This window comes from Oncorhynchus kisutch, linkage group LG4 (assembly GCF_002021735.2).
Source record: "Oncorhynchus kisutch isolate 150728-3 linkage group LG4, Okis_V2, whole genome shotgun sequence".
NCBI lineage: Eukaryota > Metazoa > Chordata > Actinopteri > Salmoniformes > Salmonidae > Oncorhynchus > Oncorhynchus kisutch.
In genome coordinates, this window is record NC_034177.2 from 30,876,984 (window position 1) to 30,901,632 (window position 24,649).

Genomic DNA, 24,649 nt, shown 5'->3' on the forward strand with positions numbered 1-24,649 from the left:
GGGCTTTATTACGGACATAAATACTTGTTTCATCAGCTGTCTGGGTGGCTGGTCTCAGACGATCCTGCAGGTGACAAAGCCAGATGTGGAGGACCTGGACTGGCGTGGTTACATGTGGTCTGCAGTTGTGGGGCCGGTTGGACGTGCTGCCAAATTCTCTAAAACGACTTGGAAGTGGCTTATGGTAGAGAAATTAACATTAAATTATCTGGCAATAGCTCTGGTGGACATTACTACAGTCAGCATGCCAATTGTATGCTCCGTCAAAACTTGAGACATCTGTGGCATCGTGTTGTGTGACCAAACTGCACATTTGATTGGACTTTTATTGTACCCCGGCACAAGTTGCATCTGTGTAATAATCATGCTGTTTAATCAGCTTCTTGATATGCCACACCTGTTAGGTGGATGGATTATCTTAAAGGAGAAATGCTCCCTACCAAATTTGTGCACAACATTTGAGAGAAATAAGCTTATTGTGCATATGGAACAATTCTGGGATATTTTATTTCAGAACATGAAACCAACACTTTACATGTTGCGTTTATATTTTTGCTCTGTATATTTCTTTGGGTCACAATTTGGCCTACTAACACAATGTGACCTCTACAGAATAGCTCAACCTTATAGGCTTTATTTTTGAAAACCCCACAAGCAGTTGTCCATTTGTGACTCAAGACTGTCCTGTGAGGATCACAATGGGTCAGATCAGCTTGGCAATGGCTGACAATAACCAGACCCTCTCCCACCTGCAAAGGCGGGGGGGGGGCACTGGGCCAGTTTTGACACCTCCACACCCAGTCGTAAATTAAGCAGGAGAGAACACTCTACCCTCCAGTATTGGCTAAAGGAATGTCCCTTTGAGCAATGCCCCTTTGTCTCCAGAGACTAACATTCAGAAAGTGAATAATGGAACAATAATTCTAACATAACGAATGTGGGGAATGGTTAGTGGGGAGATATGGAAAACTAATGTCATGTGGTTGATTATTTTGTGATGTCATTAAAAATCTTATGGAGGAAGTACTGTAACTTGGAAAGTATGGCTATTACAGGAATGAGGTTTCATCTGATACATTGAGCATATGACAAGTGATGAAGGCATGTGTTAAGGTAAGAATATGATTTTAGTTTTCTAATGAGATAATAGTTTTTGATATCCTTTGCACATTAAGTAGCCATGCCTTGAATGAGGTCAGAGAGCTTGTCAGCATGACGGAACGCCCCTTTTGACCAAGAGTGCATAAAGGCTTGGAAGAGAAATCAACCCTTAGACCAGGAAACATGAGGCATTAGCTACATGTTAGAAATGGTTTAAACTTTGTGGAGAAAACCACACAGCTCTAATGTCCAGGCATGGCTATAGTCTTGTTTGTGCAGAGAAACTTGAGCATATTTTTGTGATAGAGAAACAAATAAAAATACAGACAATATTCTGGATGGAATATACAGTTTATTTCCTTGTTAGTTTTACCCCATTCTATTTACATTCTTCTCTGGTTTACGTTTCTGTACATGGCTAAAATCAATTTTAAAACTAGGCCTACATAGTGTGCTCAACTCCACACAAAGTACAACAAAAGCTCAGTAACAGTGCATGTGGATTATTCCTAAATAAGCCTGTTTTATGCACTGAATCAAATGCCCACATTCTTACAAAGCAGATCAGTTAATTGACTGCACTTTGGTTACTGCTCATTCCTGGTGGGTCGATCCAGTGCCTGTAATTAATCTACGGTCTATAGTTCTACTGCTTCTTATCAGAAACAGAATGGTGCTGTTGAAGGGTGAGATCTGGACACAAACAAAGCAGTAGCACAAGGCAACCTCATACAAGGAAATCTTCAACTCAGTTATTTACATGATAGATTTAAATAGTTATAAAATATTCCAAGGCCATACACAGTGCAAACAGACATGAGGAAAGTATTCAGTCCACTTATTCCGTACAGTAGGTCCATCATTCACATCCTTGTCTACCTCAAACAACAAAGGGGTAAGTAGTCAGAGCAACAAATTAAACAAAAAACGTGTTTAAATCGCCATTTTAGAATTTGGCTTGTAGCGTTTTTAATAAGACACCTAAAACAAAACATCAACTTACATAGCATGTAAATAAATAGGTTTTTCACCACTTCACCATTGTGGAGTATGAGCCACTCTGTGTGAGAGGAGATTTTCAGCTTACAGTAGAGACCTGAACTTGGGCAAGCCAGTGAACCACTCTCCACTGACAAAGCCACGAGCCTAGGTGTGTGTGTGTGTGTGTGTGTGTGTGTGTGTGTGTGTGTGTGTGTGTGTGTGTGTGGTGTGGTGTGGTGTGAGAGTGTAGGGTCCTTATGCGTAGGTTCCCCCCGTCATGAGAAGTTCATAGGCAGGGTCACGGCTCCTCCGGCACAGCACAACAAAGGCACACAGCATCCCAAATACCTAGCAGAGGAAAACAGCAGGGGTTGAAATGTAGCGTCATCCATCCATACCTTCCTGACGAGGTCGCCTGTCAACCTCTGACCTGGACGCTAGGCTAACTAGTCTCCCAGGAAAGGCTGAGCAGGGACACAAGACTACATCAGCAGCAAACAGAGAAGCATCTGGGTCAAAAGCCTCTAGAATTACTGCAAACCAGCAGATGCACATGCACAGATGCCTCACCAGCCCATAGAATAAGATAATCTAATGATGAAATGCAGAGGTGACATTATAAAAGGAAGAAACTACAGGACATTGATAAACAGAAATTTAAATGTAGACTATGACCTTCTGATGTCCAGTAATTTCAATGAGAAAAACAAATCAAGTGATGAATGACAGTGCTTTAACGCAGCTCTCCCTCATATAGCTGCCCCCTCATTGTAGTCAAATGAACGGAATGAAAAAGGGGTCAATCTAGCAAATAACATGCCGTCTCAATCCACCGACTCAATTTCCCACAGACTCTAGAATCTAATTATGCACATTTTTAACAAATCAAACTAATATATCTATCAAGTCAAGATAAATTGGCTGGGGTACACCATTTTGTCTTAAGCCTCTATTTAGCCTAGTTTGAGATCACCTTGAATTCCTAGATTTTTCCCTGTCCCTATTGATGTGTTAGCTGACAATGTTATGAAAACGATGAGCATGCTTCAACGGGACAGAAGTCCATGAGTTGTTTTGATTCTAGTTGGCCAGATAGCCTACCAACAATGACAAGAAACTGCCATGTGGGGAATCATAAGTGACTCATTTCAGCAAGTTCCATCTTGTTCTTGATACCATGTCTTGTTTTGAGGTGTTGACTGATTTCATGTCTATGGCTAAAATTAGCTTGCTAGCTAACCAGACAATTGCAACAATGTATTTGAGAGACAAGTGCTCATTGTGCAAATGTATTTAATAATCATTGGAGACTAAATATAGTTTACACGACAACAATCTAAGCCAACCCAGTCTGATTTGCCCCATAGTTGCGCACGCGTCAGTTGTGTTGCTAAACAACCAACCCATCTATGAAAAATGTAACAGTCCCATCTGTGCCCTGTCCCTGTTCCTTGAGGCTTGCTGGAGTGTGGCAAAGGGGTTAACATAATATGGGCATACCCCAGGCCCACTCAGCCTCCATACTGAATAATTTCATGACTCATACCATAAGTGCTTTTCAGATAGCCAGCGGAAAATAGCTGAGTACCCCGCAGAGTATCCCACTTGTCCCTCTAGTCAAAGCGGCTAGTGCCTTCACACACTAGGGCAACAGCACAAATAGAACAATAAGACAGATATTTCACCGGATGTATACATGTGAAGCATGGCGTTTCCACAACCAAATATGGTAGTGAGAGGAAGCCCAGTGGCCGGCAGTGGGAGAAGATGGAACAAGATGGATTTTGGACGACATTCTGCAAATTTTCTCATCGACTAAACATTTGATCTCAATACAGTTTTCTGTTCCCAAAACTAGAATCTGTTACGAACAGAGTGGCTAAAGTTTTGTAGACTTTACCGAAGTAAAAAAAAAAAAAAACATTGTTTAGAAGGCGAGCAAAGGCAAATTGAGTTATTGCACACACGCACTTCACAAAGTAGACATTATTTAATGGAAATATGTGAATGTGCCAAAACACAATGTTTTTTATTGTTAAATGTGATTCTGTAAACTGATAGTTAGCCAGCTAGCTGGAGTGGGCAAATTAGCTGGTCCTACTGTTGGACGTACGTGCTGACGTATCACCATGTAGGCAACGTTTTCTACTGTGATTGGTCAACAACTCCGGCGCCGCTTGAAAAATAGAGCAGAATCCTATTTTCTCCGCCTTGGCTGAGAAGCTACCATGGGCACAAGCATCCCCCCATTAGTTGAATGAAAGAGAGCTGATGGAAGTTTTATTTTACCTGAATTGCAGCGAATGTCAGTGCAGCCCAGATGACATACATAATAATCTCCTTTAGTTTCTTCACAACAAGGGCTTCACAACCCTGGAGACACAAACAATACATTGTGTAAGAGAATCAATTTGTATATTATGCATGCAAGAAAAGCATAGGTACGTTTTGGATCTCTTACCTCTGGATAGAGGTCTCCAGGATGGGCTAGAGAGCCTGTACAGTTGCTGACGTTAGGTTTGCAGCAGCTCACTGGTATACTGTTGTTTCGAGACTCATTAAACCAGCGCGTGTTCCTCCAGTCGGAGTAATTGTGAATCCCACAACAGTGGAGCTGCAGGCATGACAAATGGTGATGGTCAATACTAGGTCAATTCAATACAGCTTTAAATTACTTTAAAACTGTTACACAAAACATGAATTGCTCAAGTTCCATGCCAACACCTGTCTTTGCACGTAGTCAATGGCACGGCTCGGAGCATCTGTGTTGGTGCCATTGTACTCATTGTACACCTTCTGGATCGAGTGATTGACCTCATCTTCAACCTGTAAACAAACAGGTAACTGTGCTTAATAGGTCCATATTACACAACCTCAATGCTTTTCTAATGAATATCACTATATCCAATCACTTTACTTTGGATAGCACTTTTCCTGTCAAGGGAAAATACATCTCCAAACATGTCTAAATAGAAAAAGACAGTGGCTACCATGTTTTTCATGGAGAAAATTGGTAATTTTTTTAATTAAATTTTTGTATTTAACCTTTAACTAGGTAAGTCAGTTAAGAACAAATTCTTATTTACAATGAAGGCCTACCAAAAGGCCTCCTGTGGGGACAGGAGCCTGGGATAAAATAAAATAAAATAAAATACAATATAGGACAAAACACACACCACAACAAGAGAGAGAACACAACATAAAGAGAAACGTAGGACAACATAGCAAGGCAGCAACACAGCAAGGTAGCAATACAACATGGTAGCAGCACAAAACAAGGTACAAACATTATTGGGCACAGACAACAGCACAAAGGGCAAGAAGGTAGAGACACACAAAGCAGCCACAGCTGTAATATTGTGGCTGGTAGAATTTTCTTTCCCCATTGGGAACATATCTTTATTGCACAAACACACTGTAAGCTTGATTTATATGTACTTTACTTAAGCCCTATTCACATGGAATTAGTTTTACTAGAGAATGTTGGTTATGTAATTATTACTCCAGAATATCCGTTATTCCAGAGGAAGAATCTGACAGGATTTGTTTTTTTCCAAACAGATGCCTGTAATTCTTTAATTCTGGAGGTTTTTAGTCTAGGCTTGAAGATATGCCAACATGTCCAGGTGATAACAGGCTACACTGATAACTAGAGCTTGGCTACCAAATATTCTTTGGTATAAGTGTCCCCACAATATTTAAATTGAGGAAGTGTGATCATAATCATTACTTTATAGATCTGCAGTAGACATCATAAATGCCCCACAGCCTGCAGATGGGAGCTAAACAGCACACACTTGAGATGCGCTTTTAGGCTATGGATGAGAAAGTGACCTTGTCATTGCCAAAAGTTTGCTCAGTTATAATGCTGCTTTGTCATCTATTAACAGCAAGGGTTGCATTAAATAGGAGCAATATTTTTTTTACTGAGACATTTGGTGATGTTCAATACTTTGGCACAAAACATATAAACAAATGCATTCACTGTGAAAGTTGATACAGTACGTCCTAAATATATCGGCAATGCGCAGAATTTTGTTTTAAGCATCAATTTATCTAATCAGTTATTGTTTTCTTGCTCAAACCACGAGCAACACCTGTCAAACTCAAGACATTTCTTTCAAAACACAGGGATGTCGATTCGCACGTGACTAGTATTTTCAGAGGACCTTGGAGTTAGTTGAAAAACAGTAGGTTTAAGGAATTATTACTCTCCTGCTATGTAAAAATTACCAACATGGCAGAGTCGGATGGGAGACTTAAATAATGGATACGGTGATTTGTGCTCGTACACATAATTACAGAACCCCATCTCTCCCAGTAAAACTAGTCCCATGAGAATAGGGTTTTACACACCTTTGACCTATAAATATAACCAAAAACCACCACAAGCACTTCCGTCACAAACACCAGCAGGAGAAGGACGACAAACTGTGGGGAGAAGAGGAATAATTAAACATAGAAGAAACTCCTGAAAATAAAATGGGTGCTTGGCATTCATAAGAGGCACATTTAAATCAATAAACTGTAATGAAGGATTATCCAACATAATACAAAACAATATGAACTCTTATCTCTGTAGCCTGAACTGGGTAAGCATTTAGTAATCAGTCATCTGGACAACGGGAACACAGAGGGATATGATATCTGAGCCCAGGTTGAACGCTGTAGTAGTAGGTGCTAAGAAAACATTCACTGACCGCTGCAAGCCCATAGTGGCTTTCTCGTATTGTGGCACAACATCCAATAAGACCGATGATGAAAAGGAGGCCTCCTACTGCAATTATGGTCACAGCAGGGATAAGGGTGTACACATCTTCAAAGAAGTGGTCGTAGTCATCATACGTGATGAACACGTAGGCTCCAACATAGCACAAAATCCCTGCTGCTGCCTGTATGATGGGTGGGGAGAGAGAAATAGTATTAATACCACAAAAACACAAATGAAATAAAATGTTTGAATGAGTACAGCCTCTGAGTCTGATGGTCCCTGAGAGGATATGAAAACCCAATGCATTAACAGGGCATTCTGCCTTATCCTAAGGGTTCTCTGCTACAAGCACCGCTTAATGTTTAGAAAAGTCCATCATCGCTTGTGATACAGGTTTAGAAACATGTATATGTATATAAGCAAGAAATAATCGTTCAAATAAAAAATATATACTTATCTTAGCAGGTTTGCACATATGGCTGTGTGCCTCCAGCCGACAAACTACACTTACTTCCCAGTTCGCTTACACACAGGTGTTTGAGCTCACTAGTGATCACCTTTATCTTCCGTGAAACATGCGCTGTAACGTGTAGATATGGCCGTGTGTGAACACTAACCCCAAAAAAAGGTGTGTTTAACCTTTGGTTTTTTGAAAATAATTTCTCACTGATGAAAAATTGGTCCTTACGTTTCTAAAACTGTACCGCAAGCAATGCGTGATAACATTCAGAAAGTGCATCAGAGCTCTTAACAAAACTCCCCCAGAAGACACCTTCATGAATAAAGCAGGGATGGGCAACTCATCATGAGGGGCCTCAGATGCTCACGGGTCTGAGTACTCACATCCACAACCCCTCCACATTGAGAGTAAACCTTTTAGTGCCCCCCCCTCTTGACAGTGGAGAGAAATGCTGTTGGTTTCGTGCAATTCTACACATTTTGCCATGGTGTAGAGAAAGTGTTGCAGTTTTAAAGAAAGTTCTTTGCTGCAATTGTACACATTTTGCCATGGGGCAATTTGCTGTTTTACAGCACATTTTCTGCAATTCTACACATTGGCATAAGGTTTATAGGTATTTTTGCAGTTTTGTTATATGAAATCTGAGTGAGACTGACTAACAAAATCAGTATTTAGACCATAGTTACAAGTTTAGATAGCTGTACACTAAACTAACTTAGCAATCCAAAAAATGTTAGCTGACTGGGGATAATAGCCAACACCTCATTTGGCCGCCTTTCGTTCCAGTACTCTGCTGCCTGTGACTGGAACGAATTGCAAAAATCGCTGAAGTTGGAGACTTTTATCTCCCTCACCAACTTCAAACATCAGCTATCTGAGCAGCTAACCGATCGCTGCAGCTGTACATAGTCTATTGGTAAATAGCCCACCCTTTTCACCTACCTCATCCCCATACTGTTTTTATTTATTTACTTTTCTGCTCTTCTGCACACCAATATCTCTACCTGTACATGACCATCTGATCATTTATCACTCCAGTGTTAATCTGCAAAATTGTAATTATTTGCCTACCTCCTCATGCCTTTTGCACACATTGTATATAGACCCCCCCTTTGTTTTCTACTGTGTTATTGACTTGTTAATTGTTTACTCCATGTGTAACTCTTTGTTGTCTGCTCACACTGCTATGCTTTATCTTGGCCAGGTCGCAGTTGCAAATGAGAACTTGTTCTCAACTAGCCTACCTGGTTAAATAAAGGTTAAATAAATAAAAAAATTGACTGACAGAGAGAAACTGCTGATGGACAACTACATTTCTAAATTGCACCTTGTGTTGCACCTTGTGTACTATTTGAACTTGTAAGTTGAGACCCTGACTCAGTTTAAACACCTGTGCTAAAGGTATCTCCTGAGTGGCACAGCGGTCTAAGGCACTGCATGTCACTACAGACACCCTGGTTCGAATCCAGGCTGTATCACAACCGGCCGTGATTGAGAGTCCCATAGGGCGGCGAATAATTGGCCAAGCGTTGTCCGGGTCTGGCCGATGTAGGCCGTCGTTGTAATGAAGAATTTGTTCTTAACTGACTTGCCTAGTTAAATAAAGGTTAAATAAATCAATAGTTTGTGTATATGAATGGACTAAACTAGGCCTATAAAAGAATCTGAGACCAATCTTGAGCGGGCTACGGATGGCCTGAAAGGTGTATGTCTGACAAATGCATAACTATTACAACCATCCCATTTTCACTATAATAACTCAAGCAAGATGGCAGCTTCGCTTCTAGTCCTTAGGAAACTGTACAGTATATTATTTTTTATGAATGTCTTACATCGTTAGCCCAGAAAACCTTAAGTGTTATTACATACAAACGGGAAGAACTATTGGATATCCGAGAGACATCAACTTACCAGCACTACAACCAGGAATACGACTTTCCCAAAGCGGATCCTTTGTCTGTACCTCCCAGAGCATTTGAACTGATTCCAGAGGCCGATCAAAAACAACGCCGCCCAAGGAGAGGGTGCTGGAAAAGTCTTCTAGTGAGGCTTTGGATGCGCGCACACCATCCACCACTTCCAAGCATATTACTCTCTAATGTCCAGTCCCTAGTTAACAAAGTAGACGAAATCAGGGCAAGAGTTGATTTCTAAAGAGATATCCGGGATTGTAACATACTCTGTTTCACGGAGACATGGCTAGCTAGGGACATGCTGTCGGAGTCCATACAGCCAACGGGATATTCAGTGCATCGCGCCGACAAGAATAAAGATCTCTCCGGTATGAAGAAGGGTGGGGGTGTATGTGTCAGGATTAACGACTCATGGTGTAATTGTAACAACATACAGGAACTCAAGTCCTTTTGTTCACCTGACCTAGAATTCTTTGTCGGTATTATCTCCCAAGAACTCTCCTCGGTCATCGTCACAGCCAAGTATATCCCCCCGCAAGAGGATACCAAGACGTCTATCAAGGAACTTCACTGGACTTCATGCAAACTGGAAACCATATATCCTGAGTAGAGGTCGACCGATTATGATTTTTCAACACCGATACCGATGCCGCTTATTGGAGGCCCAAAAAAGCCGATACCGATTAATCGGACGATTTTTATTTGATTTTTTAAATGTATTTGTAATAATGACAATTACAACAATACTGAATGAACACTTATTTTAACTTAATATAATACATAAATAAGATCAATTTAGCCTCAAGTAAATAATGAAACGTGTTCAATTTGGTTTAAATAATGCAAAAACAAAGTGTTGGAGAAGAAAGTAAAAGTGCAATATGTGCTATGTAGGGAAGCTAACGTTTAAGTTCCTTGCTCAGAACATGAGAACATATGAAAGCTGGTGGTTCCTTTTAACATGAGTCTTCAATATCCCCAGGTAAGAAGTTTTAGGTTGTAGTTATTATAGGACTATTTCCCTCTATACCATTTGTATTTAATTAACCGTTGACTATTGGATGTTCTTATAGTCACTTTAGTATTGCCAGTGTAACAGTATAGCTTCCGTCCCTCTCCTCGCTCCTCCCTGGGCTCGAACCAGCAACACAACGACAAGAGCCACCACATCCAAGCAGCGTTACCCACGCAGAGCAAGGGAAACAACCACCCCAAGGCTCAGAGCGAGTGAAGTTTGAAACGCTATTAGCGCACGCTAACTAGCCAGCCATTTCACTTTGGTTACACCAGCCTCATCTCGGGAGTTGATAGGCTTGAAGTCATTAACAGCGCAATGCTTGACGCACAACGAAAAGCTGCTGACAAAACGCACGAGAGTGCCGTTTGAATGAATGTTTACGTGCCTGCTTCTGCCTACCACCGCTCAGTCAGATACTTGTATGCTTGTATGCTCAGTCAGATTATATGCAACGCAGGACACGCTAGATAATATCTAGTAATATCACCATGTGTAGTTAACTAGTAATTATGACTGTTTTTTATAAAGATAAGTTTAATGCTAGCTAGCAACTTACCTTGGCTTTCTGCATTTGCGTAACAGGCAGTCTCCTTGTGGAGTGCAACGAGAGAGAGGCAGGTCGTTATTGCGTTGGACTAGTTAACTGTAAGGTTGCAAGATTGGATCCCCCGAGCTGACAAGGAGAAAATCTGTCGTTCTGCCCCTGAACGAGGCAGTTAACCCACTGTTTCTAGGCCATCATTGAAAATAAAAATGTGTTCTTAACTGACTTGCCTAGTTAAATAAAGATTAAATAAAGTTTTTTTTATTATTATTATATATATTTTTTAATCGGTGCCCAAAAATACAGATTTCCGATTGTTATGAAAACTTGAAATCGGCCATTCCGATTAATCGGTCGACCTCTAATCCTGAGGCTGTATTTATTGCAGCTGGGGATTTTAACAAAGCTAATTTGTGAACAAGGCTACCTAAATTCTATCAGCATATCGATTGCTGTACACGAGCGAGTAACACGCTCGACCATTGCTACTCTAACTTCCGCGATGCATACAAGACCCTCCACAGCACTACTTTTGGCAAATCTGACCATGACTCCATCTTGTTGCTCCCCCCCCCTATAGGCAGAAACTAAAACAGGAAGCACCCGTGCTTAGGTCAATCCAACGCTGGTCTAACCAATCGGATTCCACGCTTCAAGATTGCTTCGATCACATGGACTGGGGATATGTTCCCGGGTAGCCTCAGATAATAACATTGACGTAAACGCTGATCCTGGGAGCGAGTTTAGAAGGAAGTGTATAGGAGATGTTGTACCCACTGTGACAATTAAAACCTTCCTTAACCAGAAACCGTGGACTGATAGCAGCTTTCGAGCAAAACTGAAAGCACATGCCATGTCATGATTAAATGCGGTGGTAACTGGAAATATGGCCGAACACAAACAGTGTAGTTATTCCCTCCGTAAGGCAATCAAATAAGCTAACACGGAACCCAAACCGGCTGCTAGCGTGCGCCATCGTGTGCTATCGTGCATACATTTATTTTGTCCCCCTACTCCAAAACGTGATCATGACACGCAGGTTAAAATATCAAAACAAACTCTGAACCAATGACATTAATTTGAGGACAGGTCGAAAAGCATTAAACATGTATGGCAATTTAGCTAGTTAACTTGCTAGCTAATTTGTCCTATTTAGCTAGCCTGCTGTTGCTAGCTAATTTGTCCTGGGATATAAACATTGAGTTGTTATTTTACCTGAAATGCACAAGGCCCTCTACTCCGACAATTAATCCACACATAAAACGGCCAAACAAATCGTTTCTAGTCATCTCTCCTCCTTCCAGGCTTTTTCATATTTGAACTTATACGGTGATTGGCATCTACACTTTCATAGTATAACCACAACAACCAGCAAAACATTTAATCACCCACATGGGTATAACCAATGAGGAGATGGCACGTAGGTACTTGCTTCTATAAACCAATGAGGAGATAGGAGAGGCAGGACTTGCAGCGCGATCTGCGTCAAAAATAGGAGTTCTATTTTAGCCCTTGGCAACGCAGACGCTCGTTGGCGCGTGCAAGCAGTGTGGGTGCAATAATTGAATAACATGGATTTCTAAATGTATTTTGCGACGCTCGCGCACGCGATGTGTCTGGTTTGGTCAGCATGTAAATGTCAGTATAGAGACAAAGTGGAGTCGCAATTCAACGGCTCAAACACAATACGTATGTGGCAGGGTCTACAGACAATCAAGGATTACAAAAAGAAAACCAGCCCCGTCGCAGACATCAACGTCTTGCTTCCAGACAAATTAAACAACTTCTTTACACGCTTTTGGACAATACAGTGCCACCGACGCGGCCCGCTCCTTCTCCGTGACCGACGTGAGTAAAACATTTAAAATGTGTTACCATTGCAAGGCTGATGGCCCAGACGGCATCCCTAGCTGCATCCTCAGAGCATGCGTAGACCAGCTGGCTGGTGTGTTTATGGACATTCAATCAATCCCTATTAGAGGTCGACCGATTATTATTTTTCAACGCTGATACCGTTTATTGGAGGACGAAAAAAAAGCGATACATATTATAGAAATCAGCCAATTTTAATCTATGACAATTACAACAATACTGAATGAACAATGAACACTTTAATTTTAACTTAATATAAAACATTAATAAAATCCATTTAGTCTCAAATAAATAATAAAACATGTTTAAATAATGCAAAAACAGTGTTGGAGATGAAAGTAAAAGTGCAATATGTGCCATGTAAAAAAGCTAACGTTTAAATTCCTTGCTCAGAACATGAGAACACATGAAAGCTGGTGGTTCAATATTCCCAGTTAGGAAGTTTTAGGATGTTGTTTTATAGGAATTTTGACGCGTTGACTATCTCTATACCATTTGTATTTCATATACCTGACTATTGGATGTTTTTAATAGGCATTTTAGTATTGCCAGCCTAATCTCGGGAGTTGATAGGCATGAAGTCATAAACAGCGCTGTGCTTCAAGCATTGCTAAGAGCTGCTGGCAAACGCAGTGAGGTGCTGTTTGAATGAATGCTTACGAGCCTGCTGCTGCCTACCACTGCTCAGTCAGACTGCTCTATCAAATAATATACTTAATTATAAATGTAAACACACAGAAATACAAGCCTTTGTTCATTAGTCAAATTCAGAAACTATAATTTCAAAAAACAAAACGTTTATTCTTTCAGTGAATTACGGAACTGTTACGTATTTTATAAAAACGGGTGGCAACCCAAAGTCTAAATATTGCTGTTAGCATTGAAGGTGGTGCAATGTATGTTATAATTATGTAAACTTCTGGCAAATTAGTTCACAACGAGCCAGGTGGCCCAAGCTATTGCATATACCCTGACTCTGCTTGCACTGAACACAAGAGCAGTGACACAATTTCCCTAGTTAATATTGCCTGCTAACATTAATTTATTTTAACTAAATATGCAGGTATAAAAAGATATACTTCTGGGTATTGATTTTAAGAAAGGCATTAATGTCTATGGTTAGGTACATTTGTGCAAAGATTGTGCTTTTTTTTCAGCCATGTGTTTTTGTTAAATCATCACCCGTTTGGCGAAGTTGAAGTAGGCTGCGATTCGATGATAAATTAACAGGCACCGCATTGATTATATGCAACGCAGGACAACCTAGTTAACCTAGTAATATCATCAACCATGTGTAGTTATCTAGTGATTATGTGAAGATTGATTGTTTTTTATAAGATAAGTTTAATGCTAGCTAGCAACTTACCTTGGCTCCTTTTGACGCTGCACTCGCGTGGCAGGCTCACTCACGTAACAGGTGGTAGGCCTGCCACGCAGTTTCATCGTGGATTGCAATGTAATCGGCACCCAAAAAGGTAGACTACCGACTGTTATCAAAACTTTAACAAATAAAAAAATAAAAAATAAAAAAAATATATATAAAAATCGGGCATAATTAATCAGCCATGCCGATTAATCGGTCGACCTCTAATCCCTATCCCAGCCTGCTGTCCCCACATGCTTCAAGATGGCCACCATTGTTCCTGTTCCCAAGAAAGCTAAGGTAATTGAACTAAATGACTATCGACCCGTAGCACTCACTTCTGTCATCATGAAGTGCTTTAAGAGACTAGTCAAGGATCATATCACCTCCACCCTACCTGTCACCCTAGACCCACTTCAAATTTTATTTTTACCGACCCAATAGGTCAACATACAATGCAATCGCCATCACACTGCACACTGCCCTATCCCATCTGGACAAGAGGAAGACCAATGTAAGAATGCTGTTCACTACAGCTCAGCATTCAACACCAGAGTACCCTCCAAACTCATCATTAAGTTTGAGACCCTAGATCTCGACCCTCCTCTGTGCAACTTCCTGACGGGCCACCCCCAGGTGGTGAAGGTAGGAAACAACATCTCCACTCCGCTGAACCTCAACACTGGGGCCCCACAAGGGTGAGTTCTCAGCCCCCTTCTGTACTCCCTGTTCACCCACAACTGCGTGACCATGCACGCCTCCAACTCAATCATCACGTTTGCAGACGACACAACAGCTTGATAACCAAAAATGATGAGACAGCCAACAGGGAGGAGGTGAGGGCCCTCGGAGTGTGGTGTCAGAAAAATTACCTCACTCAATGTCAGGAAAAGAAAAGAGATGATCGTGGACCTCAGGAAATAGCAAAGGGAGCACCCCCCTATCCACAGGACAGCAGTGGAGAAGGTGGAATGTTTTAAAGTTCCTCGGTGTACATATCACCGACAACTGAAATGGTCCACGCACAGACAGTGTGTTGAAGGCGCAAAGCTGGGACAGAGATAGAAGCTGTTTTTCAATCTCAAAGCCATCAGATTGTTAAAACAGCCACCACTAGCACAGATCGGCAGCTGCCTACCTACAGACTTGATATCATTGGCCATTTTAATAAATGGAACACTAGTTACTTTAATAAATGTCTACACGCATTACTCATCTCATATGTATATTATGTAAATTGTATCTATTCTTTACTATCTATTGCATCTTAGCTGCTCGGTCACTGCTCATCCATATATTTTATACTTATAGTTGAAGTCGGAAGTTTACATACACTTAGGTTGGATTCATTAACTTCTTGACGCTACCCATCCCTGACGCGGGATCATTTGTCAGCAACCGCTGAATAGCATAGCGCCACAGTCAAATAATATTACAAAAAAATATTCATATTCATGAAATCACAAGTGCAATATTGCAAAACACAGCTTAGCCTTTTGTTAATCCACCTGTCGTCTCAGATTTTGAAATTATGCTTCACAGCGAAAGCAATCCAAGCGTTTGTGTAAGTTTATCGATAGCATCAGGAAGCTTGGTCACCAAAATCAGAAAAGCAATCAAATTAACCGTTTACCTTTGATGATCTTCGGATGTTTTCACTCACGAGACTCCCAGTTACACAACAAATCTTCCTTTGTTCCATAAAGATTATTTTTATACCCAAAATACCTCCATTTGTTTGTCGCGTTATGTTCAGAAATCCACAGGAAAGAGCGTTCACGACAACGCAGACGGAAATTCCAAAGTCTTCATAATGTCCACAGAAAAATGTCAAACGTTTTTTTATAATCATTCCTCAGGTAGTTTTTAAAATATATATTCGATAATATATCAACCGAGTGTGTAGGTTTTTCAATAACAGCGGGAGGAACAATGGAGGCTTTACTCTGTAGCGCAAAAACTCACTCTGAGAGCCCCCACCTATCCACTTACGCAATGTGATCTTTCAAGCTCATTTTTCAAACTAAAAGCCTGAAACTATGGCTAAAGACTGTTGACACCTTAGGGAAGCCAGAGAAAAAGGAATCTGGTTGATATCCCTTTAAAATGGAGGACAGACATGCATAGGAACAGAAGGGTTTCAAAATAAGAGGCACTTCCTGATTGGATTTTCCTCAGGGTTTCGCCTGCAATATCAGTTCTGTTATACTTACAGACAATATTTTGACAGTTTTGGAAACTTTAGTGTTTTCTATCCTAATCTGAGAATTATATGCATATTCTAGTTTCTGGGGCTGAGAAATAGGCAGTTTCAAATGGGTACGTTTTTTAGCCAAAAACGAAAATACTGCCCCCTACACGCAAAAGGTTAAAGCTCGTTTTACAACCACTCCAAAGTTCTTGTTAACAAACTATAGTTTTGGCAAGTCGGTTAGGACATCTACTTTGTGCATGACAAGTAATATTTCCAACAATTGTTCACAAACAGATTATTTCACTGTATCACAATTCCAGTGGGTCAGAAATTAACATACACTAAGTTGACTGTGCCTTTAAACAGCTTGGAAAATTCCAGAAAATGATGTCATGGCTTTAGAAACTTCTGATCGGCTAACTAACATCATTTGAATCAATTGGAGATGTACCTGTCGATGTATTTCAAGGCCTACCTTCAAACTCAGTGCCTCTTTGCTTGACATCATGGGAAAAATAAAAAACAATTCAGCCAAGACCTCAGAAAATAAATTGTAGACCTCCACAAGTCTGGTTCAACCTTGTGAGCAATTTCCAAACACCTGAAGGTACCACGTTCATCTGTACAAACAATAGTATGCAAGTATAAACACCATGGGATCACGCAGCAGTCATACCGCTCAGGAAGAAGACACGTTGTCTCCTAGAGATGAACGTACTTTGGTGCAAAAAAGTGCAAATCAATCCCAGAACAACATCAAAGGACATTGTGAAGATGCTGGAGGAAACAGGTACAAAAGTATCTATAACCACAGTAAAACGAGTCCTATATCGACATAACCTGAAAGGCCGCTCAGCAAGGAAGAAGCCACTGCTCCAAAACCCCCATAAAAAATACAGACTACGGTTTGCAACTGCACACTTTTTGGAGAAATGTCCTCTGGTCTGATGAAACAAAAATAGAACTGTTTGGCCATAATGACCATCGTTATGTTTGGAGGATAAACGGGGTGGCTTGCATGCCGAAGAACACCATCCTAACCGTGAAGCACGCAGGTGGCAGCATCATGTTGTGGGGGTGCTTTGCTGCAGGAGGGACTGGTGCACTTCACAAAATAGATGGCATCATGACGTTGGAAAATTATGTGGATATATTGAAGCAACATCTCAAGACATCAGTCAGGAAGTTAAAGCTTGGTCGCAAATGGGTCTTCCAAATGGATAATGACCCCAAGCATACTTCCAATGTTGTGGCAAAATGGCTTAAGGACAACAAAGTCAAGGTATTGGAGTGGCCATCACAAAGCCCTGACCTCAGTCCTATAGAACATTTGTGGGCAGAACTGAAAAAGCGCGTGCGAGCAAGGAGGCCTACAAACCTGACTCCTTTACACCAGCTCTGTCAGGAGGAATGGGCCAAAATTCACCCAACTTATTGTGGGAAGCTTGTGGAAGGATACCCGAAACGTTTAACCCAAGTTAAACAATTTAAAGGCAATGTTACCAAATGCTAATTTAGTGTATGTAAACTTCTGAACCACTGGGAATGTGATGAAAGATATAAAAATAAAAATAAATCACTCTTTATTATTATTATTCTGACATTTGACATTCTTAAAATAAAGTGGTGATCCCAACTGACCTAAGACTGGCTTTTAATCCTAGTAAAAATTCCCAGGGATTGTGATGTATTTGGCTAATGTGTATGTAAACTTCCAACCTCAACTGTATATACTCTTATCCCATTCCTTTACTAGACTCTGTGTGTTTGGTTTTGTTGTGGAATTGTTAGAAATTACCTGTTTGATAGTGGTGCACTGTCTGGTGGCTACCAGGCTAGTATTGTATGAGAAGTGGCATTTTAAAAAGGTTCAATGGGGTAGACTGCAGGGCAGGCAGTGGCTTTCGTCCTGGGAGAAATGGGGCACAAAAGCCATGCATTTAACTCCCTCTAGCCGCAGTAGCCAAAGCAACCAGACCAGAAATAAAACAGAGAAGCAAAGGAAATGTTCAGACAACTAGTTACATCTAAAAGGGGCAGCAACAACATGACTGCAAGAACATTGAATTATAATAGCCCAAATTCTCAAACAGTAACGTTAGCTAGCTATATTGATGCTACAAATAGACAAACATGGGCCGAGGTTGCCTTGAATGGCTAGCAGGTTGCTTGCAAATTTGCTGCGTATTATGGTTGAGGAAGGGATGTTGCGCATTCATTCCCAAACGACAAGATGTCGTTTTGACTTACCCAAAAAATTAAGTTCAGAAAAACCAGAACCGTCTTTGATGAGGTGATACCACACTGCCCCATGTTTAAAACAGGTATTGTCTATTATTATGGTAAAAACGTATTTGCAAAATGGCTGGCTATATACCCCTGCGTTTGTAATCCATGCCCGACTGGAGTAGATTCTCTGACTCACACACACCGGAGCGCCAGCACCACAAAAACCAACCAGTTGGAGGTCATGTGACCCGATGTTGCAACCTCAACTCATTTTATCAGCAAATATTTTTTATAACTAACTGTTCTATCTGTGCTAGCAGTGTTTGTATCATAATACATACATATGGATCAGTGAGTAAATTACATATGTAAAGGACGTACCACGTCCTCCCGATTCGTTTGTATGGGGGGTGATAAGTGCCAGAATTAAGCCTCCCGAAGCTACAGATACCCTTCACGAAGTCCCCTAAGGTCTTCCTTGTTTTTTTCTAAGTCTTCAAATTGCCGACATGTTCATGTCAGGAGACACGTACATGTCATGTAGATGTAGCGTGGTTCGTTCTGCGTTGTGTACTTTTAATTAGGATGCTGCCACAACTGAAGGTCTGCTAGTGGAATTATTTTTGCAATCACATTCAATGCACAACAGCACACCATACAAGTAAAATGATACAGAACATAATTCTGATAAAATAAAAGACATACCTGCACACGAAGAGACAACACACATTATGTTAACCCATGGCGCAGTTTGGATGAATGAGGTGCCCAAAGTAAACTGCCTGAGTAAGAAGCTAGGATATGCATATAATTGGTAGTATTGGAGAGAAAACACTCTAAAGTTTCCAAAACGGTTAAAATAATGTCTGCGAGTATAACAGAACTGATTTGGCAGGCGAGAACCCGAGGACAATCCATCACCCCTGATTACTATGGCTGTCAATGGGAATATAAAAGTAATACCGCCCAGATTGCAGTTCCTAGGGCTTCCACTAGATGTCAACAGTCTTTAGAAAGAGTTTCACGCTTGTTTTTTGAAAAATGAGCTAGAATTTGTAGTTTTTGTAATTGGCTCCATTTTGGCTGTAGTGTTTGTAGCGCGTTCCGGTGAGGGCGCGCACTTGGTTATTTATCTCCGGTAATGAATATACTATTCTTAGTCTTAAATTGTATCGTTTATTTACATATTAGGGTACCTGAGGATTCATTAGGAACGTTGTTTGACTTGTTTGGAAGAATTTCAATGGTAACTTACAAGATTCATTTGTATGCATTTTGAACGAGGGAAACCGGTGGATTACTGAGTCAAGCATGCCAACAAAACAGACTTTTTTAGGATATAAAGAAGGACTTTATCGAAACTAAACAACCATTTGTGATGTAGCTGGGACCCTTTGGATTGCAAACAGAAGAAGACCTTCAAAGGTAAGTGATTTATTTTATCACTATTTCTGATTTTCGTGATGCATCTGCTTGGTTGGAAAATGTTTTAAATGCTTTTGTTTGCGGGGTGCTGTCCTCAGATAATCGCATGGTATGCTTTCACCGTAAAGCCTTTTTGAAATCTGACAAAGCACCTGGATTAAAAAGAAGTTAAGCTTTTAATTTATGTATAACACTTGTATTTTCATGAATGTTTAACATTATACATTTTGTATTTTTGAATTTCGCGCTCTGAAATTTCAACGGATGTTGTCGAGACCGGGCGCCAGCGATACGACTTTCCCTAAGAGGTTTTAAGCGTCACGTGTTAGTTTAAGTGTCTGTTCAATTTATTATTAAAGATCTCACCATGAATGCCTTTACAAATGTATACATGTACATGATTTTTCAAAAAATATTTTGATTGCCAGAGTAATCTAATCAATTTCATTTGTCTATTTATCTAAACTAGGCATATTTTTTTTAACCTTTATTTAACTAGGCAAGTCAGTTAAGAACAAATACTTATATCACCATAATTCAAAAGTTATTAGGCTAGTTTATATTGCAGCCAGCCAACATGTGCTGACCAACTGGTAGGTGTCTCCACTGACATTTTCAACATGTCCCTGATTGAGTCTGTAATACCAACATGTTTCAAGTAGACAAACATAGTCCCTGTGCCCAAGAACACAAAGGCAACCTGCCTAAATGATTACAGACCCGTAGCACTCACATCCATAGCCATGAAGTGCTTTGAAAGGTTGGTAATGGCTCACATCAACACCATTATCCCAGAAACCCTAGACCCACTCCAATTTGCATACCGCCCAAACAGATCCACAGATGATGCAATCTCTATTGCACTCCACACTGCCCTTTCCCACCTGGACAAAAGGAACACTTATGTGAGAATGCTATTCATTGACTACAGCTCAGCGTTCAACACCATAGTACCCTCAAAGCTCATCACTAAGCTACGGAACCTGGGACTAAACACCTCCCTCTGCAACTGGATCCTGGACTTCCTGACGGGCCGCCCCCAGGTGGTGAGGGTAGGTAGCAACACATCTGCCACGCTGATCCACAACATCTGAGCTCCCCAGGGGTGCGTGCTCAGTCCCCAACACCATAATTAAGTTGGTAGACGACACAACAGTGGTAGGCCTGATCACCTACAACGACGAGACAGCCTATAGGGAGGAGGTCAGAGACCTGGCCGAGTGGTGCCAGAATAACAACCTATCCCTCAACATAACCAAGACTAAGGAGATGATTGTGGACTACAGGAAAAGGAGGTCAGAGCATGCCCCCATTCTCATCGACGGGGCTGTAGTGGAGCAGGTTGAGAGCTTCAAGTTCCTTGGTGTCCAAATCAACAACAAACTAGAATGGTCCAAACACACCAAGACGGTCATGAAGAGGGCACGGCAAAGCCTATTCCCCCTCAGGAAACTAAACATTTTAGTGGGTCCATGGGTCCTGAGATCCTCAAAAGGTTCTACAGCTGCAACATCGAGAGCACTGGTTGCATCACTGCCTGGTAAGGCAATTGCTCGGCCTCTGACCGCAAGGCACTACAGAGGGTAGTGCTTACGGCCCAGTACATCACTGGGGCCAAGCTGCCTGCCATCCAGGACCTCTACACCAGGCGGTGTCAGAGGAAGGACCTAAAAATTGTCAAAGACCCCAGCCACCCCAGTCATAGACTGTTCTCTCTACTACTGCATGGCAAGCGGTACCTGAGTGCCAAGTCTAGGATAAAGGACTTCTCAACAGTTTTTTCCCCCAAGCCATAAGACTCAGAACAGGTAATCAAATGGCTACCTGGACTATTTGCATTGTGTGCCTCCCCAACCCCTCGTTTTACGCTGCTGCTACTCTCTGTTTATCATATATGCATAGTCAATTTAACTATACATTCATGTACTTACTACCTCAATTGGGCCAACCAACCAGTGATCCCGCACATTGGCGTTCCGGGCTATCTGCATTGTGTCCCACCCACCACCCGCCAACTCCTCTTTTAAGCTACTGCTACTCTCTGTTCATCATATATGCATAGTCAAATCAAATCAAATGTATTTATATAGCCCTTCTTACATCAGCTGATATCTCAAAATGCTGTACAGAAACCCAGCGTAAAACCCCAAACAGCAAGCAATGCAGGTGTAGATTGCACAGTGGCTAGGAAAAACTCCCTAGAAAGGACAAAACCTAGGAAGAAACCTAGAGAGGAACCAGGCAATGAGGGGCGGCCAGTCCTCTTCTGGCTGTACCGGGTGGAGATTATAACAGAACATGGCCAAGATGTTCAAATGTTCATAAATGACCAGCAGGGTCAAATAATAATAATCACAGTAGTTGTCGAGGGTGCAACAAGTCAGCACCTCAGGAGTAAATGTCAGTTGGCTTTTCATAGCCGATCATTTAGAGTATCTCTACCGCTCCTGCTGTCTCTAGAGAGTTGAAAACAGCAGGTCTGGGACAGGTAGCACTTCGGGTGAACAGGTCAGGGTTCCATAGCCGCAGGCAGAACAGTTGAAACTGGAGCAGCAGCACGGCCAGGTGGACTGGGGACAGCAGGGAGTCATCATGCCAGGTAGTCCTGAAGCATGGTCCTAGGGCTCAGGTCCTCCGAGAGAGAGACAGAAAGAAAGAAAGAGAGAAAGAGAGAATTAAAGAGCTTTTTCTAAATATTTTGAGAGGAATGGAAGATTCGATATAGGCCGATAAGTTTTTTATATTTACTGCCACTTTTATTGAGTTTGGTACACATCCGGTGGATAGAGAGCCATTTATTATGTTCAGCATAGGAGGGCCAAGCACAGGAAGCAGCTCTTTCAGTAGTTTAGTTGGAATAGGGTCCAGTATGCAGCTTGAAGGTTTAGAGGCCATGATTATTTTCATCATTGTGTCAAGAGATATAGTACTAAAAGACTTGAGTGTCTCTCTTGATCCTAGGTCCTGGCAGAGTTGTGCAGACTCAGGACAACTGAGCTTTGGAGGAATACGCAGATTTAAAGAGGAGTCCGTAATTTGCTTTCTAATGATCATGATATTTTCCTCAAAGAAGTTCATGAATTTATTACTGCTGAAGTGAAAGGCATCCTCTCTTGGGGAATGCTGCATTTTAGTTAGCTTTGCAACAGTATCAAAAATACATTTCTGATTGTTCTTATTTTCCTCATTTAAGTTGGAAAAATAGGATGATCGAGCAGCAGTGAGGGCTCTTCGATACTGCACGGTACTGTATTTCCAAGCTAGTCGTAAGACTTCCAGTTTGGTGTGGCGCCATTTCCGTTCCAATTTTCTGGAAGCTTCCTTCAGAGCTCGGGTATTTTCTGTATACCAGGGAGCTAGTTTCTTATGAGAAATGTTTTTAGTTTTTAGGGGTGCAACTGCATCTAGGGTATTGCGCAAGGTTAAATTGAGTTCCTCAGTTAGGTGGTTAACTAATTTTTGTCCTCTGACGTCCTTGGGTAGGCAGAGGGAGTCTGGAAGGGCATCAAGGAATCTTTGGGTTGTCTGAGAATTTATAGCACACCTTTTGATGCTCCTTGGTTGGGGTCTGAGCAGATTATATGTTGTGATTGCAAACGTAATAAAATCTTGGATTATGAGGAAAAACATTAAGATCCACAACATTTATTCCATGGGACAAAACTAGGTCCAGAGTATGACTGTGACAGTGAGTAGGTCCAGAGACTTGTTGGACAAAACCCACTGAGTCAATGATGGCTCCGAAAGCCTTTTGGAGTGGGTCTGTGGACTTTTCCATGTGAATATTAAAATCACAAATTAGAATATTATCTGCTATGACTACAAGGTCCGATAGGAATTCAGGGAACTCAGTGAGGAACGCTGTATATGGCCCAGGAGGCCTGTAAACAGTAGCTATAAAAAGTCATTGAGTAGGCTGCATAGATTTCATGACTAGAAGCTCAAAAGACGAAAACGTAATGTTTTTTGTTGTAAATTGATGATGCTATCGTAAATGTTAGCAACACCTCCACCTTTGCGGGATGCATGGGGGATATGGTCACTAGTGTAACCAGGAGGCGAGGCCTCATTTAACACAGTAAATTCATCAGGCTTAAGCCATGTTTCAGTCAGGCCAATCACATCAAGATTATGATCAGTGATTAGTTCATTGGCTATAACTGCTTTGAAGTGAGGGATCTAACATTAAGTAGCCCTATTTTGAGATGTAAGGTACCACGATCTCTTTCAATAATGGCAGGAATGGAGGAGGTCTTTATTCTAGTGAGATTGCTAAGGCGAACACCGCCATGTTTAGTTTTGTCCAACCTAGGTCGAGGCACAGACACGGTCTCAATGGGGATAGCTGAGCTGACTACACTGACTGTGCTAGTGGCAGACTCCACTAAACTGGCAGGCTGGCTAACAGCCTGCTGCCTGGCCTGCACCCTATTTCATTGTGGAGCTAGAGGAGTTAGAGCCCTGTCTATGTTGGTAGATAAGATGAGAGTACCCCTCCAGCTAGGATGGAGTCCGTCACTCCTCAGCAGGCCAGGTTTGGTCCTGTTTGTGCGTGAGTCCCAGAAAGGGGGCCAATTATCTACAAATTCTATCTTTTGGGAGGGGCAGAAAACAGTTTTCAACCTGCGATTGCGTTGTTAGACTGCTGTAGAGCTCATCACTCCCCCTAACTGGGAGGGGGCCAGAGACAATTACTCGATGCCGACACATCTTTCTAGCTGATTTACACGCTGAAGCAATGTTGAGCTTGGTGCCCTCTGACTGTTTCATCCTAACATCGTTGGTGCCGACGTGGATAACAATATCTCTATACTCGCCAGTTTTAGCTTTAGCCAGCA

General features: G+C 41.5%; 1 protein-coding gene across 2 annotated transcripts; it reads right to left on the reverse strand.

The window, feature by feature from the left end:
• Positions 1–1,433: 1,433 nt before the first annotated feature.
• Positions 1,434–18,740, reverse strand: LOC109889368 (tetraspanin-3). Of its 2 annotated transcripts, none has more exons than XR_004209703.1 (8): positions 18,408–18,740; positions 17,956–18,066; positions 6,783–6,974; positions 6,439–6,513; positions 4,807–4,908; positions 4,544–4,696; positions 4,372–4,455; positions 1,434–2,430 (listed from the first exon to the last, which is right to left on the reverse strand). XR_004209703.1 is itself a non-coding variant. In XM_020480762.2 (8 exons), the coding sequence occupies exons 1-7, from the start codon at positions 18,468–18,470 to the stop codon at positions 2,338–2,340; spliced, it is 762 nt and encodes a 253-aa protein (XP_020336351.1). In that variant the 5' UTR covers positions 18,471–18,736; the 3' UTR covers positions 1,434–2,268; positions 2,314–2,337. The 2 variants fall into 2 exon arrangements, 1 of the variants encoding a protein (XP_020336351.1); XM_020480762.2 differs by lacking the exon at positions 17,956–18,066 and having other exon boundaries at positions 1,434–2,268; positions 2,314–2,430; positions 18,408–18,736.
• Between the last annotated feature and the right edge of the window lie 5,909 nt (positions 18,741–24,649).